General features: G+C 34.0%; 2 protein-coding genes across 2 annotated transcripts in view; one reads left to right on the top strand and one right to left on the bottom strand.

Annotated features, from left to right (window-relative positions):
• Positions 1-1,747: 1,747 nt before the first annotated feature.
• On the bottom strand, positions 1,748-6,527 carry LOTGIDRAFT_231165 (hypothetical protein; the record flags this gene model as incomplete). Its single annotated transcript, XM_009052166.1, has 10 exons — positions 1,748-1,761; positions 1,862-1,865; positions 2,136-2,330; positions 3,293-3,355; positions 3,668-3,808; positions 4,026-4,237; positions 4,496-4,676; positions 5,669-5,725; positions 6,038-6,194; positions 6,460-6,527. 10 exons carry the CDS (start codon positions 6,525-6,527, stop codon positions 1,748-1,750), a joined length of 1,092 nt encoding a protein of 363 aa, XP_009050414.1.
• Positions 6,528-12,795: 6,268 nt separating this feature from the next.
• Positions 12,796-14,177, top strand: part of LOTGIDRAFT_158724 (hypothetical protein) — a gene marked incomplete at both ends in the record, with an annotated part of 2,337 nt that continues 955 nt past the window's right edge. Inside the window, one exon of the mRNA XM_009052167.1 lies at positions 12,796-13,653. Within this exon, the coding sequence (XP_009050415.1) occupies positions 12,796-13,653 (858 nt within the window). The remainder of the gene's footprint in view (positions 13,654-14,177) is intronic.

Consider the following 14,177-nt stretch of genomic DNA (forward strand, 5'->3'; position numbering starts at 1 on the left):
TCCTAAAGAGACTTCATACCGGATACCTGGATTACAATGTAGATTGTAGAGTAGACCCCTCCTAGAGTTATTCAATGCTATGTAGTGTAGTGAATCATGGCCGCAGCAAAAGCCCACTTCTTTTCTATTTCCAACTCTCTTTAACGTGTAACGCCTGAATTCATGACCATAAAGTCATTATTCTTCAATATCAAAATGACTAACATGTGTTTATCTTATTCCTAGATGAACACTTACAATTCTCGGCCTGAAACGTTTATATGCTATGTGATGGCAAAACTTCTTCTTGATGAAGATTAACGTGACCACGTTGTGACGATTTTAACACGTGTCTCTCAAGGAAACTATTCATAGAAACATAACATCCAGAAGATTTTGTTTCTAATATATTAAAGTGATTGTAAAGAGGTTTTCTAAATTTTGTATTTGTATGGGCGGCAATGATAGCATCAATTTGCGCCATTCCAATTTTCAATCAGACGTCTGTGGTTCTAGCAATTTTACTAAAACTAAGTGTTTTATGACGTCACCCCCACAAAGTTCTTAATATGTGATACATGCAAATTTCGCGGGGATGACGTCATATAAAACCTAGTTTTAATGGAATTACAGGACCTACAGACGTCTGATTGAAAATTGGAATGGTGCAAATAGATGCTAACAGTGTCCCTGAAACGTATAACAAATTTAGAAAACCTCTTTACAATCCCTTTAGATAATAAATATACTCTTCGGTCTAAGGTTGAATGTTGAAGAGATGATGTTTAGTTGAAAGAACTTATATTCTCGTCGATAGCTGAGGTTTTCATTGCGGAACGAATATAAGTATAACTCAGAGATTTAATGGTGAAAGTAGGTTGATCTTCTCTCTGGAGCACCTGTCCGTTCCCCGGTAAAATGGTATAACAGAGCTGTTCAGCATCTTCCCAATTGCAGATAAACAGAAATATAATTTATCTGAATGGATGTCGGGAAGAAAATTTTCCAAAGACACAAATTTGTGTCAAATGAGACAAAATGGGGACAAGGGTGTCTCTCAATAAAAATTGTTTTTCGTTTGAGGAAAGAAATAATATACCAGGCCTTCTTATAATTATAAAACTGGAAACATATTATATAATTACACTACTGTAACTCGTCAAAATTACGATATTAACAATTATAATATTATACAAAAGAGGATGTCGTGAAAATGTATATATTTGTCGAATTTGGTGGGAAGATTTTTCTGCAAGTAATTCGTATGCCTATGGCACTAATTGTGCTCATTTACGTGCTGGTTTATTTCCTTACTGAGGAGGCAAGGGCAGTAAACAACATAGCTCATTCCTTCAATTCAACTTTCCAGTACATAAATAGAGGATCTATGTATAGAGTGTATATGTAGGACTCGGAAAATATTAAATCTGGCAACTCTCTTTTATAAATTTCATATTACAAAAGCGCGAGTGAAAGGTTCTATTTATCACACAACTATCAATAAACGCATATCTTTCTTAAATTCCTTGCACTTTTTCCTCACTTTATTTGTTGAATTTAAAAATCATTTATACGTTTTTGCTTAAAAATATGTGCAAGATTGCCCCAAATCGATTCAATTTTCCCGGGAAAGCCATTGGAGTATTTTGTACCCCCACTATCGGAATGCTAGAGCCGCCAGTGGCATTTCACATGATTTTACTGTGTGGGTATTTTTTAATTACTTCACTTAATACAAAATCTTCACTGATGCATTGGAGACTATTGGTCAACCGTGATATGCTATAAAAGAACAACTGAGATGCAGAATAATTTATTGTAATATAGATAATGTTTATTTATGCTATACCATTATATTAAGATTGTAACTATCTCTACTTACCAACCTGAAATATTACAATCAAAGATAATATTTTAAACAGTTTAAGTTTAACAACAGAAACTTTTACCTCTAGGACATCAACAAAGTATAGAGACAAATACATCAAATTCGACCGCCTGTTATTTAACACAGAGGTTTTAATTGAGGCCAGAATATGCATACTTTGAAATACATATTCGTTTGATATTAACCAACTAACAAATCCCATGAATGTAACAGGATATTAATCAATGATATTTGCTCTTGTAAGTCTTTAAGAAAATAAATATTTTACCTTACATTCACCACAGACTCCTTGTGGACACAGAGCACAAACCGGAGCATTTTCACCTATAGATGACTTGTAGGAGACTGTAACACTATTCTCCGGATTATAATAATCTGTTATAGTAACAAAACCTGGTTTCACTTTTCCAACAACTTCACCTTTTACTAGTCTTAGTTTTAGACACATTGGTGTATTCCCAACCTACAAACAAATGAAATATCAATTTGATGATAATTATTGCAGTAGAACATTGTAGTTCTACAAAAGATGGATGATCGACAAATCGTAAACATTTTATAATACAATAAACCTGTAGCCTTCATCATTCCATATTTGATCAAAATGAATGCTATTTATACAGCTCTATGATTAGATAGTTCTAAATAATATTCAAGATAATCACCTCATCGAAATAGAGAGTGAATTTTTTCTGGTCTGATTCCACCCTCTTTATAAGTTAATTATTTTGAAGCTGAGAATCGTCTACTCGGAAACCACTGATTAAAATGGTTTCTAATATTGCCATCCCACTTGACTGGTTGAGAACCTTCCATCTGAAGAAAGAAAACAACCCTCACTGGTTAATATTTGGTTCTGTTATATCAATGTTAAATTTATAAAAGTGGTAGTATGCATGAATTTTTTAAAGCAACTCAACATTAAAAGAAAAATCTGGAGTCTGAAGGGTACTTTACAATGGATATACGACCTTACATTTCATATCTTTTTTATATTAGACAAATATTGTCGTCTTAATATTATATGAATAGTCCTAAGTGGCAGTACTCGAGAATCACTCGATTTGTTCTTTGTGTCCTCAAAAGATATCTTACTCAAAACAAACTTTGATCACGAGAACTTCCAAAGTTTCAGATTCTGTTACGATACTGAGTCCCCAAGTCGATTGGACTACCAGTTCTTCAATGTTATATTTGACAGTTATCTGGAAGACAATTTCGAAAAAATATTTAAAAACAGAAAAAATGAAATAAAAGACTATAATAAATGTTGTAGGCTTTGTTTTTGTATTTTGTGAACCGTTTTGCAGAATTTAGGAAACAAAATGAATAAAGTCTGAATTTGACCGAATTTTTCATACTGATATCGATGTTGCATTTGGCAATATTTGCCTTATCATAAATTCCAGATCAGAGGTAACATACCATGACGATTCCACTACCCGTACCTGAAGCCTCGATATCAATACTATCTGTGGTTTCACAGGTCTGAAACGACAATTAATAATGGAGTTATTTTTATATCAATTTAAAAGGATCCTGTATATTCCTTCTACGTATTTCTGAATATATGTATCAGTCAGAATTAATCAGTATATGTCAGAATTAAAAAAATATATCACTTCTTGAGAACCAAACAATTACTACCTTCAATCAAACAAGGGTTTGGAAAAAAGTAATAATTGAATTTAACGTCCCATTACTGGAATTCAACCAGAATGCACGGAGCAGTCTGTAAGGCGGTACTTTACACAATAATATTACAATATTACCCTGTTTTATTTAAGTGAAGGAACTTACCTTCCATTTGGATTCTTCACTGGAAGAAAGATTCCAGGTTTTATTTTGTCTGCATGCAAATACATTTAGAGTTATATCGTAACTTCCACCATGTAATAGACAAGCAAATTGTGACAAAGCTTGAAATGCTACCACTGTATCCTGAAACAAAAGTGTGTCATTCTCTTCATTTGCTTTGTTACTGAAAATTGTTGTTCGATGTCAAATGCTATTATCTATATATACTAGAGACACCCGTCTCTATTCCAGCCTCTGGTAGATATTTTGATAGCATCGGCTGGAGTAGAGTTAGAAAAACCAGGCTCTATTTCTGGGAAGTTTTCCACACTTCAGAGGATGCGTTTTTTTCGATAATTACCTGCGTAGAGGAGTAACCACCATTGCTGTTTTGTTGTGAAAGTAACCACTTCATTATAGGTATACCTTTTTCTTTTTCTCCCATTTTAGAGTAAGTAAGTAAAATATAAGCAGCAGTCTCAATATTAACCGGACTACTTTGTTTGTGTGGTGGATTCCAGTAATACTGAACTCTGTCAGCCTCAATAACAACTTCCCAATATACCATACCATCTACAAAATGATGACTTTAATAGTTATACAAAGAGAACACGCAATTATGAAAACCTTCACTGCTAGGGGGCAAACGAGTGTTGATCATGTGATAAAATTTTGATTGCTCGTCAGACAAGGGCAGACGAGCGAATTTGCCAACGAATAGATCCGCCGGCGTAAATAATCGGCCGAGGATATCGTGGTACGAAAGGATTTTTGGACCGATTTGAAAATGATCAACCCAGGAATACACTAAAACATTAAAATGGGCATTACCTTTAGTAATTTGTATAGATTCCAGCTTCTGTAAGATAGTTGATGACTTCGTACTTCCAGCTACATATAAAGCATAAGCCGTAATAGCGAGATTATATATGTTGGTCATTGTTTCAGATGCTGTTTCTAGTTGGTGGATGGACTTGTTCATACTGTTGAGATTATTTACAAACTGTTGAGCCTAAAAGTAAAAATCCCCTAGCAAAATCTAGTCATTGATAGTTAATGTAGGGATTGAAAAGATTGGTAGAGATAATGAAGATAATGAAATCACAACCGACAAGGATGTAGATTGTTTTCGTGCCCAGTGTGATAGATATATAGTTGAATGTAACTGCTTGTGGTAAGCGCATGACAATTAATCCCGATATGATTGAGGCTTAGAGTAATGGTGCTTTTTTACATGACCAACCACAGATCTATACAAAATTTATAGGTGCGCTTAATTTTTTTTCAAAATGTACCAGGTTAGAAAGGGCAAATACGGCTTTTGAAACAGACAGGCATGCTAAGTACAAAAAACTCATTATTAAATTTTCTATTTAGCTATGAATACATATAGAAAGTATGACGAATGGGGTGTGGTCTGGACACGATGATTTCTAGACCGAAACATCTGCCTCGATTCCAGCCTCTGGCTCTTTTGACAAATATCTAGCTGATGTAGAGAAATAAAAAATATACCATGTTAGATACTGAATTTTCCACACCTCCGCAGGTGATCTTAACCCAAGATATATTTGGAGAGATGACTATTTTTGTAGTTCAGTCATACTATCAATTTCTCCCTACACCAACAAAAGTTGGTAATGCCAAACACTAATTTACAGTCATAGTAAAGGTAATCAAATATCACTTGGAAAAAACGCATGGGATATGCCGATAACTGTACAAATATCCACCAGAGGCTGGAATAGAGGCAGATTTTTCGGACAGGATGGTGACCAACATAATGCAACAATATGATTTCGATGGGCTCTTCATCTGATTCATTAATTACTCAAATTCATTTTAGATTTTAGATCATGTAATCAGAATCAATGGCCAAGGATGCTGATAATTAAGATTGGCAGCTGGTGGATGAGATAATTAGGTGTGATCACCGTACGTCGGATTTTGTAGTAAAAATTCAAGCGACCATCACTTCAATTCATAAATATAGATTAAACTTACTTCAGAAAGAGCGATCAATGTAAATGCATTCAAACCATTTCCATCAAATGAACTGCCCTATAAATAAATTTAAAACGTTGAAATTTTATAAACAGCTACAAGGCTAATAAAAATTCAAATGCGTAATAAGTTGTACTGTACATTTATCACTTTATTATGTCCACAACTTTCCGTAAATGTGTATTTTCAAAAACATGCAAATCGCGACCAAAATTGCCCAGTCACAGTCATCTCTTGTCTTATTAATGTCTAATATGCAAAATTACAATTTTACACCAAGCAATGATTAAAGGTAAATACTGACTTACACTGCTTTGCTTTTATACTTCTGATATCAGTTCAAATTTTCTTTATATAATTTAAACATACCTTTAATGCTTTACTAAAAACACGGCCAGATTCATTAAAAGTACCGTCTTCATTCTGATTATTTATCAAGTAATTAACAGCATACTCTAATATTTTTTCATCAACATAGATGTATTGACGAGCTTCACTGAATGTTCTTACTACATAAGCTGTTAGCCTACAAATCAAAATACATATTGAGAGCAAATGAAGCTTAGTAAATCTTTCGAAATCAAGAATTGATAACTTCATAACGAAAGGGTACAAATCCAAATGACCCAAGCTATCAGTTCCATCAATAGATAACCACTTCTGAGTATTTCGGTGGTAATAAAGTCAAGTCAGTTTTGAAAAACGTCAATATAAGTATGACTAATGCAGTTTAATTACTATTTATTTCACCTCAAAATAATGTATTCTAGATAAGCACGATTTACACTCACCATTGACTACCAGAGCTATCTCTGTCACCAAACGCACTGAATGAATAATCATTTCGTTGATATCTCATTTCTCCACTGTAACCTTTAAAAGAGTTAATACAATAGAGTTGATACAGTAGAGATAATAAAATAGAGTCAATACAATAGACTTGATACAGTAAAGATAATTCAGTAGAGTTAACACAGTAGAGTTAAAATAATAGAGTTGATGAAGTAGAGTTAATACAGTAGAGTTAATGCAGTAAAAATGATAGAGTAGAAGTAATATAATAGAGTTTATAGAGTAGAGTTAATACAGTATAGTTAATACAGTAGAGTTTATACAGTACAGTTAAAAATGGGTTTCCTTATTTTTTAGTGTCAAATTAAGCAAACTATTTGATTGTTTCTAATGAATTATCATGCAGGTCCATTCTTAATCATCTCATTATGTTCTTATTGCATATTATTAAGAGTTTTAACAAATCATAAATGTATATGTGTCTGGATAAACAAAAAACAAATTATAATACATTTTGAGAGCAAATGAAAGCATCGTACAAATAAAAATATTGAGGCGTTCACCATCTAAATTCACGACTTGATAGATATCGTAACGAAAGTGACCAAATCAAAATGACATACTTAGTCTATGAGAAATTATTATAAAATTCAAAACCTTCAATTTATTGTTTCGCCAATAACCTCTAGTCTCAATTTTTATGTCAGAGTAAACGCGGCTATATGTCAACTGTCAGCTGTTAGAAATGATAACAATGTTTTAGTAACTACAATATAAATTCTCATCTTAAAGAACTTCCTTGTGTATTTGTCAAGAAATAGATAGTAACGTATATGGTCACTGAAAGCTTTGATTAAATTAGGCATATGAATAAACAACCACCAACAATTGCTACATTTCGAATATAAACTTGTCTTCTGAACAGACAATTTTTTTTTAATTAAAAGGTGTTATAATGAACAACAAAAATTCTGTGCATTCTGAATAGAAAGTAACTATTAAGTCCATGTCAGAAATATTCAAATCTATTGATGTCATGAATATTCTATCTAACTATACGGGAAATTGGCATCTTGGCACTTTTGTTTATTTGGAATGTCACCTGTAACATGTAACATTACAATGAGTATTTTTGAAATTTCAGCTTTCGCCTCCATACTTATCTTCTAAATTTTAAACGCGACTCAATCCAACATAATGGATATAAGCCATTGTTATTCCACTAAATCAACAACAACTTTGTCAAGAGTATCCCCTTGGTTTTTTGCAGCTGAGGGTCTGAGGGGAATTTGAGTCATCACCAACTCTGCGCTCTTAAATTTGCCAATTCTAACCTGCCTGGAAACAGGTAAGATTGGAGTCAAACTTTTAATCATATTTGATTTGCATAAATTCTTCAAATCATTCCTAGTTAGTTTACCAACAACCTCATATATATATTCTACCCATACAATGTTATCTACTCTGTGCGCTTATTTGGTGATTCAATGAACATTACAATACCATCATTGCCATACACTTCATACTTATTACAAGATTTAGGTGTTTATGTAATGGCATAGTTTTCCGTGGATCATCTGGAACATTGGGCAACAGAGCCTTTCCATATCTTCCATTCTTTGTTCTTTTGGGACATAATTGTCTTTCTTCAGCCTGTTTAACATTTCTACAAATGTTTCCTGTCTTTGTATCTATTCAGTTAATTCATACATTCGGAAATTATCTTTCTACTAATTATTGGACACAGGGCCACACAAAATATTCAAACTTTGACATATATAACAATAAAACACAGGTTTGGGTTGAAATAAACCAATGGCATGGACTCCTCCAATTAATCCTTTAATATCTTGTAAACTTCTATCAATCAAATTCATCATTCTATTTTCATCAATAGATATTTCATCAATAACTACCACTTTCAAAACGCCAAGCGGTATTTGAATGGTATAAAATCTACTGCATTCCAAACTTTTTTTTTCCAGATTTTGATCGTATTACCTTTTATTATTAAATGTGGCTTTACCCGTTGAAGTAAGCAGTAACTGCCTGATAGTCATCTTCAGCATTTTTCAGGTGTCTTAATGACACGTAATGTTTCATTTGCAAATGTCACTTGCTCCACATTTAAAGATCCTGTCATTTTCTGCAGTCTCTTACTTGAATATACCTTACCAAGATCAGGACCGAAATCATATTCAAATTTAACAGACTCACCCTATTCTTTCAAAACATCTGTATCAGTCTGTTCTTCTTGCTCATCTTCTCTGTCAGGCTCTTGGCCTAAAGGGACTTATTTGTCCCAAGCATCTATTATATCATGATCAAATGCCAAAGCTTCATCAACAGCAGATCTGTTGTTTTCAAACAGAACCTGCTGAGATGCTGCTCTATCTCTTACTTCTTCAAACCTTTCAGCATAAGAAATATAATTTCCTGTTAGGTCCATCGACCCATCTCTCCAGGCAATATAGAGCATTAGCGACTATAATATTTCTTTCGATCTTTATCAAAGTTAAATCCTATCACCTTGGGAACACGGCGTTTTACCGTTTTGTCTGTTTCATCCCTTTCATCGGAGTATGAGTCATGCTCTTCAGCATTCTCAATCAAAATTTCAAATTCAGCATTTTTAGAACGTTTAGCATACGGCTTACACTTATCAGATGATAACACAGTCTGTCTTTTGCTATAGGATAGCGAGCAATCATATTGCTTGACTGCACATCTCCATTGTCATCTTCTAACTCCTCTAACTGTTCCTTAGTTTTAAGGAATTTCACTCTATCATTAGTAGAGATGTATTTACAAATACAACTTTTCTGGATGATTTTCTCATAGATAATTGTAGTATAATGTAAACAGCTTCCTGAGCACTAATTTCAACATTATTCAAAACTTTATTTCCCATCACCTTCACTTGATCACAGATTCCACAATTTTTCTTCCGTTCTTCATAACAAGCCTTGCGTAAAATGTCAGTTATTCCTCTCTGTGATTTTACTATGTATGAAGCAATGTACATTGCACATGCATAAACATTTCACATTGCTTGCAAACAGTTCAACAATTTGACATTTTGAGCATTCACCCTTAGTTTCATCTCACTGTAAATTTCCTTACACTTTTAGTTTCATTCACAAAAGACTTTGTTTTTTTTTTTTCTTTAACAAGTTTGTGTCTTGGATATTTCATAAACTCTATCCACTTTTCAACAAAATTATAAATTTCTTCATCGCTACTTTCACCATACAAGAGAGCTTCTGTACATCATCAAAGGGTGAATACTGAATATGTGAAGAGCCTCTGTGTTGGAACTCAACTCAATTTTCCTTCTTCAAAACATCTTTAAAAAGCAATTTGACCTGGTAGTTAAATTACCTAGTACAAGTTGCAGGGTCAGAAGACACCAATCTACTTTTTCATACCAAGTCCATGTCACCAATCTCATCATCAGTATAATCTTTGGTATCTTGCTCTCTACCAAGAATTCGTAACATATGTCTTCTACGTGTTTCAGCAGCTGAGAAACTACAATAAAGTGTTGCAAGCCCAAGCTGCCTTCTTATCATAGCAAATAAATCGCTTTGCGCTTAGGGTTTTTTAAGACCATATTTGTATCATTCATCAAAATTTATCAAGTTTTAATAGTTGTTGAATTCTTTAAATCTTCTACTGTTATTTTCTGTCCATCAGTTTTGTATTTTCGACGGGCAATTTGAGCACTTCAAAGCAACTTCTTTAACTTAACAAAATATGTTGTCAATGCAATTAACTGTCCTCCTCTCAATTCAGCTTTACAAATTTGACTGTAATAAACCTCAGTAGGTCTATAAGAAATCGCAGTTCGAGCATTCCCAAAGAAAATATTGGAAATGCAAGTTCTTCAGAATGTATATCCATAAATCTGCTCATAGGAAAGTTTTTTTCTATTCCAGAGAAAACACTATGAACTTCCTCTTTTGCATTATTTTCGGCAAAATCAGGCGATGTAAGAAGTATGCCTGTAAATCATGCGACATCACCTTCCTCTTCATTCTAATTATCGTCATCAGATTGTGATATAGAATGTCCATCATTTCCATCAGTATTCTTGAGACGAGAGTCGACAACTTCAGAAATCTCTTCAAATTCAGAATCATTCAAGACTTCATTTCAATTTTCCTCAAAGCTAATACCTTCTTTTTCATACAATTTTCACTCGGTAGCTTCTCTGATCTTGTAAGGCTGATTGTTTTCAGTCATCACAGTATGATTGTTTTTCAGTTGCCTTTCAATTAACAGCAATTGTTATTATGTCATCTGTCGCTCTAGGCAACATCCTGACAGCTGTAGTGACATTAACAGGCACATTTACATCATTTCTACGAATTTTCTTCTATTTCCACCTGAACACACATACACATAGGCCAATTCACAATATTCTTGGGAAATTCAGAAATCAATTTATCAGCTGATGCATTGTATTTCTATTTTCTTCAGAATAAAATGGATCGCTTTTCACTTTTTCTTTCAGTTGGCCTGAATGCAGGATCAGTTCTTATAGCTCTTTTAACACGAATTTTTTTACTCTGTATATAATCAGGATTTTCATTTCTTTTTCTCCCCTTGTTAGTAGTTCCTTTCAAATTTTCACCTGCACTGAATTAAGGATCATCTCTTCTCAAAGTCGTGTATTCTTTCCAATACTTCTTTCGACTGTTTCCTTCACCAGATTTAAGCCTTTCAGTCGAATCACCTTTGTCTGCCTTTCTTCAAATTCAACATATTTTTTTCAAATGTTCAACGATTGTCTTTGAACTGTAAAATGAATTCATTTTGTCAGCCACATTTGAGAGGCTGATATTTCTACCATAAGAATTTCCATCATCTGCAACGGATATCTTTTTCACTACATCTGGAAAACTTTCTGTACCGAGATAAGAGTCATTATTCTCTCTCCGTGCAGAAATCACCCATATCTGCTTCTTTCTTCGGCTTAAATACTTTTCTTTTTCTTCCTTGGCATATATTAGATTAGATCTAAAATAGACAATTATTATAATGTTCTCATGAAAAGCCATTTTCATTGTCGTTTAGAAGTCAGTAATTAGCTTCTGTGATCTTGCATAATAAAGGCTTGTACTTGCACACTATTGTCTATAAATGTTTATTCATTGTCGGTAATCTATTGACTGCTATGTTGAAATTATTTTGAAAGGGTCAGACGTTTTAATTTTACCAAATGCTGGCAGTATGAAAGACTTTAACAAAAGTGGTTGGTGGCAATAAAGACACCATAATATTATTGCTTGAGGTATGCCTACCTCAACTCAGAGTAAAAGAGTCTTTTTCAAAAGTAGTTGATGAAGTTGCAATACATAATATATAGACGTCATAATATTGAGTGAGTGTTAGATGTATGCCTATCTTAAATAATCACAGACCACATAAAATTGGGTTAATTCTGGCATTATGCATTCCTCAACTCAGAGTGAAAGGGTCTTTAGAAGAGGTTGGTGAGTTAGCAATACACAGACACCATAATGTCGGATCAATTCTGGCATCATACATTCCTCAACTCAGACTCAGACTTTAGATGTTTTGGATGAAATGGCAATACACAGACACCATAGTATGAGATTAACTCAGGCATTATAAACGCTCCAACCCAGGGTGAAATAGTCTTTCACTTTGGTGAGTGAGATGGCAAAACATAGACACTATATACAATAATACAGTTTTGCATAAACTCATATTTGTTGCCTACCAATATCATTCAGCAATTAAATCTTATCCCCTTAACCCACATTAATTTTCATTTTTATATTCTGTAATGCAAAATGAAATGATTTTCCGAACCTTTTCACTTCTGCGCATGCGCAGCTTTTTCAATGCGTCATATCCGAAAAGACACAACTGTTAAAATGTATTATAACAGACTCCCCAAACTGTATTATAACAGACTCCTCCAAACTGTATTATAACAGACTCCATATAAATTACCCAAACCACAGACAAGAATCACTAATAATAATACAGTATAAAATAACCGCATTAAAAATGTCTTTAATTTTAAAACACGAACAAAAAAAATTCGAAGGAGACGGTTTCTTCTCTGCGCTAACATCTCTCATCCCCAAAGTGGCCAATTTTGTCTCAAACAACAAATCCCTCATTTCCTCAGAAGCGCAAGCTCTTGGATCTGTGGCAAAAGCAGGAGTAAATATTAGCGATGCAGTGAAAAAATCTGACGAACTTAAAGAACTACAGCTAATAAGAGAACTAAGAAACAAGAGACTAGAACGACAAGCCCTAGAAAAACAAGGAAAAGGGTTTAAAATCATCGGATAAAAATGGCAAGCAAAAATTACAGATTGGATCCAATCTTTCAATTGTATGATCCGATTCAATATTCATTCAACAAGAAGAAAGAGGATTACGTAATCATCTCACCATCGGTAGGGACAAAGACCCAAATAAACGACGGAGGAAGAGTTACCTTTGAAATTAATTCGTTGTCCAATTGGTTGCTACTTTCCGATGCCCATTTCCGATGCGATTTCAAAATCAAAGACGCCACTCAGAATCGAATTCCACAAACCAACACGACTTTAGAAAACAACTTCTTTCCGTCTTTATTCAGCGAAATGGTTTTGGAAGCTGGTTCAAATCCGATAGAGACCATAAAACACCCCGGCAAGTTTGACACAATCTTGAAAACGGTTCTCTATCCCAAAAACTACGATTCAGTTTCGGGATGGATTCCCGATGTCGGTGACGGAGAAGTTTTAAAAGAACCGGCCAGAACTGTAGCAAATGACGCAGACCTTGCTAGGATAAGGGTAGTTGCTAGAAACACACTGGAAAGAGTGACTCGCGGAGTAAATCACGGATTTGAAAAACGAGCGCTTCAATACAACAATGTCGTCGAGAACAACAGATGGGGTAATTACGTAAATTGGAAGTTGTATCCTTTTTTTGGTCTCTTGGAACACAGAAAGGTTTCCATAGGTTTACTGTATAAAATTCATTTGCAAAGAGAAATCAACGACAACAAGATATTCTTCGGTGAAAACAACTCTGACGCAAAATTGGAAATAACGAATATCCAACTTTACATACCGGTAATCACTCCTTCCGTAGAAGTGGAAACGAGAATATTCAACTCTTTAACCAAAGACATCGAAATTGCTTTTCTTCGTCGTAACACGGTAGGTAGCATGACTTTAACGGGAGAATCCACCACGTGGCCAATCACCAACACCATCAAACCAGCGAGATATCTAATGGTCGGTTTCAAAAACTTGCCAGACTCTCAGACAAACAACAACAACATTTTCAGAGTGGCATTGAACCATACTCAAGATCCCATCATTCGCAAAGTTCAAGTCAGATTGAACAACGATAATTATCCCAATCAACCTTTGACAATTGATCCTTCCAAAAAAAATTACAACGAATTGTACAGAAACTATAAAAACATGTGCGAATTGTTTGGAAATACGCCTCAGTTTGAATACACAGATTTTTCGCTCAATCATCCAATCTTTTGTTTCGATCTGTCAGCTCATCAAGAAGATCTTTTCAAAACAGGGGTAAACATAAATATTTACATCGATAAAACACAAGGAGATGTGACCGGCTATTGTTTATTGCTGGAAGAAGCAAAACATTTGATTAAAATATCAGATAGAAGAATGATAAGAATTGAATAAAAAAACACCCTTTAAAAATG

Source organism: Lottia gigantea, assembly GCF_000327385.1.
Source record: "Lottia gigantea unplaced genomic scaffold LOTGIsca_18, whole genome shotgun sequence".
In the NCBI taxonomy this organism is placed as follows: domain Eukaryota; kingdom Metazoa; phylum Mollusca; class Gastropoda; family Lottiidae; genus Lottia; species Lottia gigantea.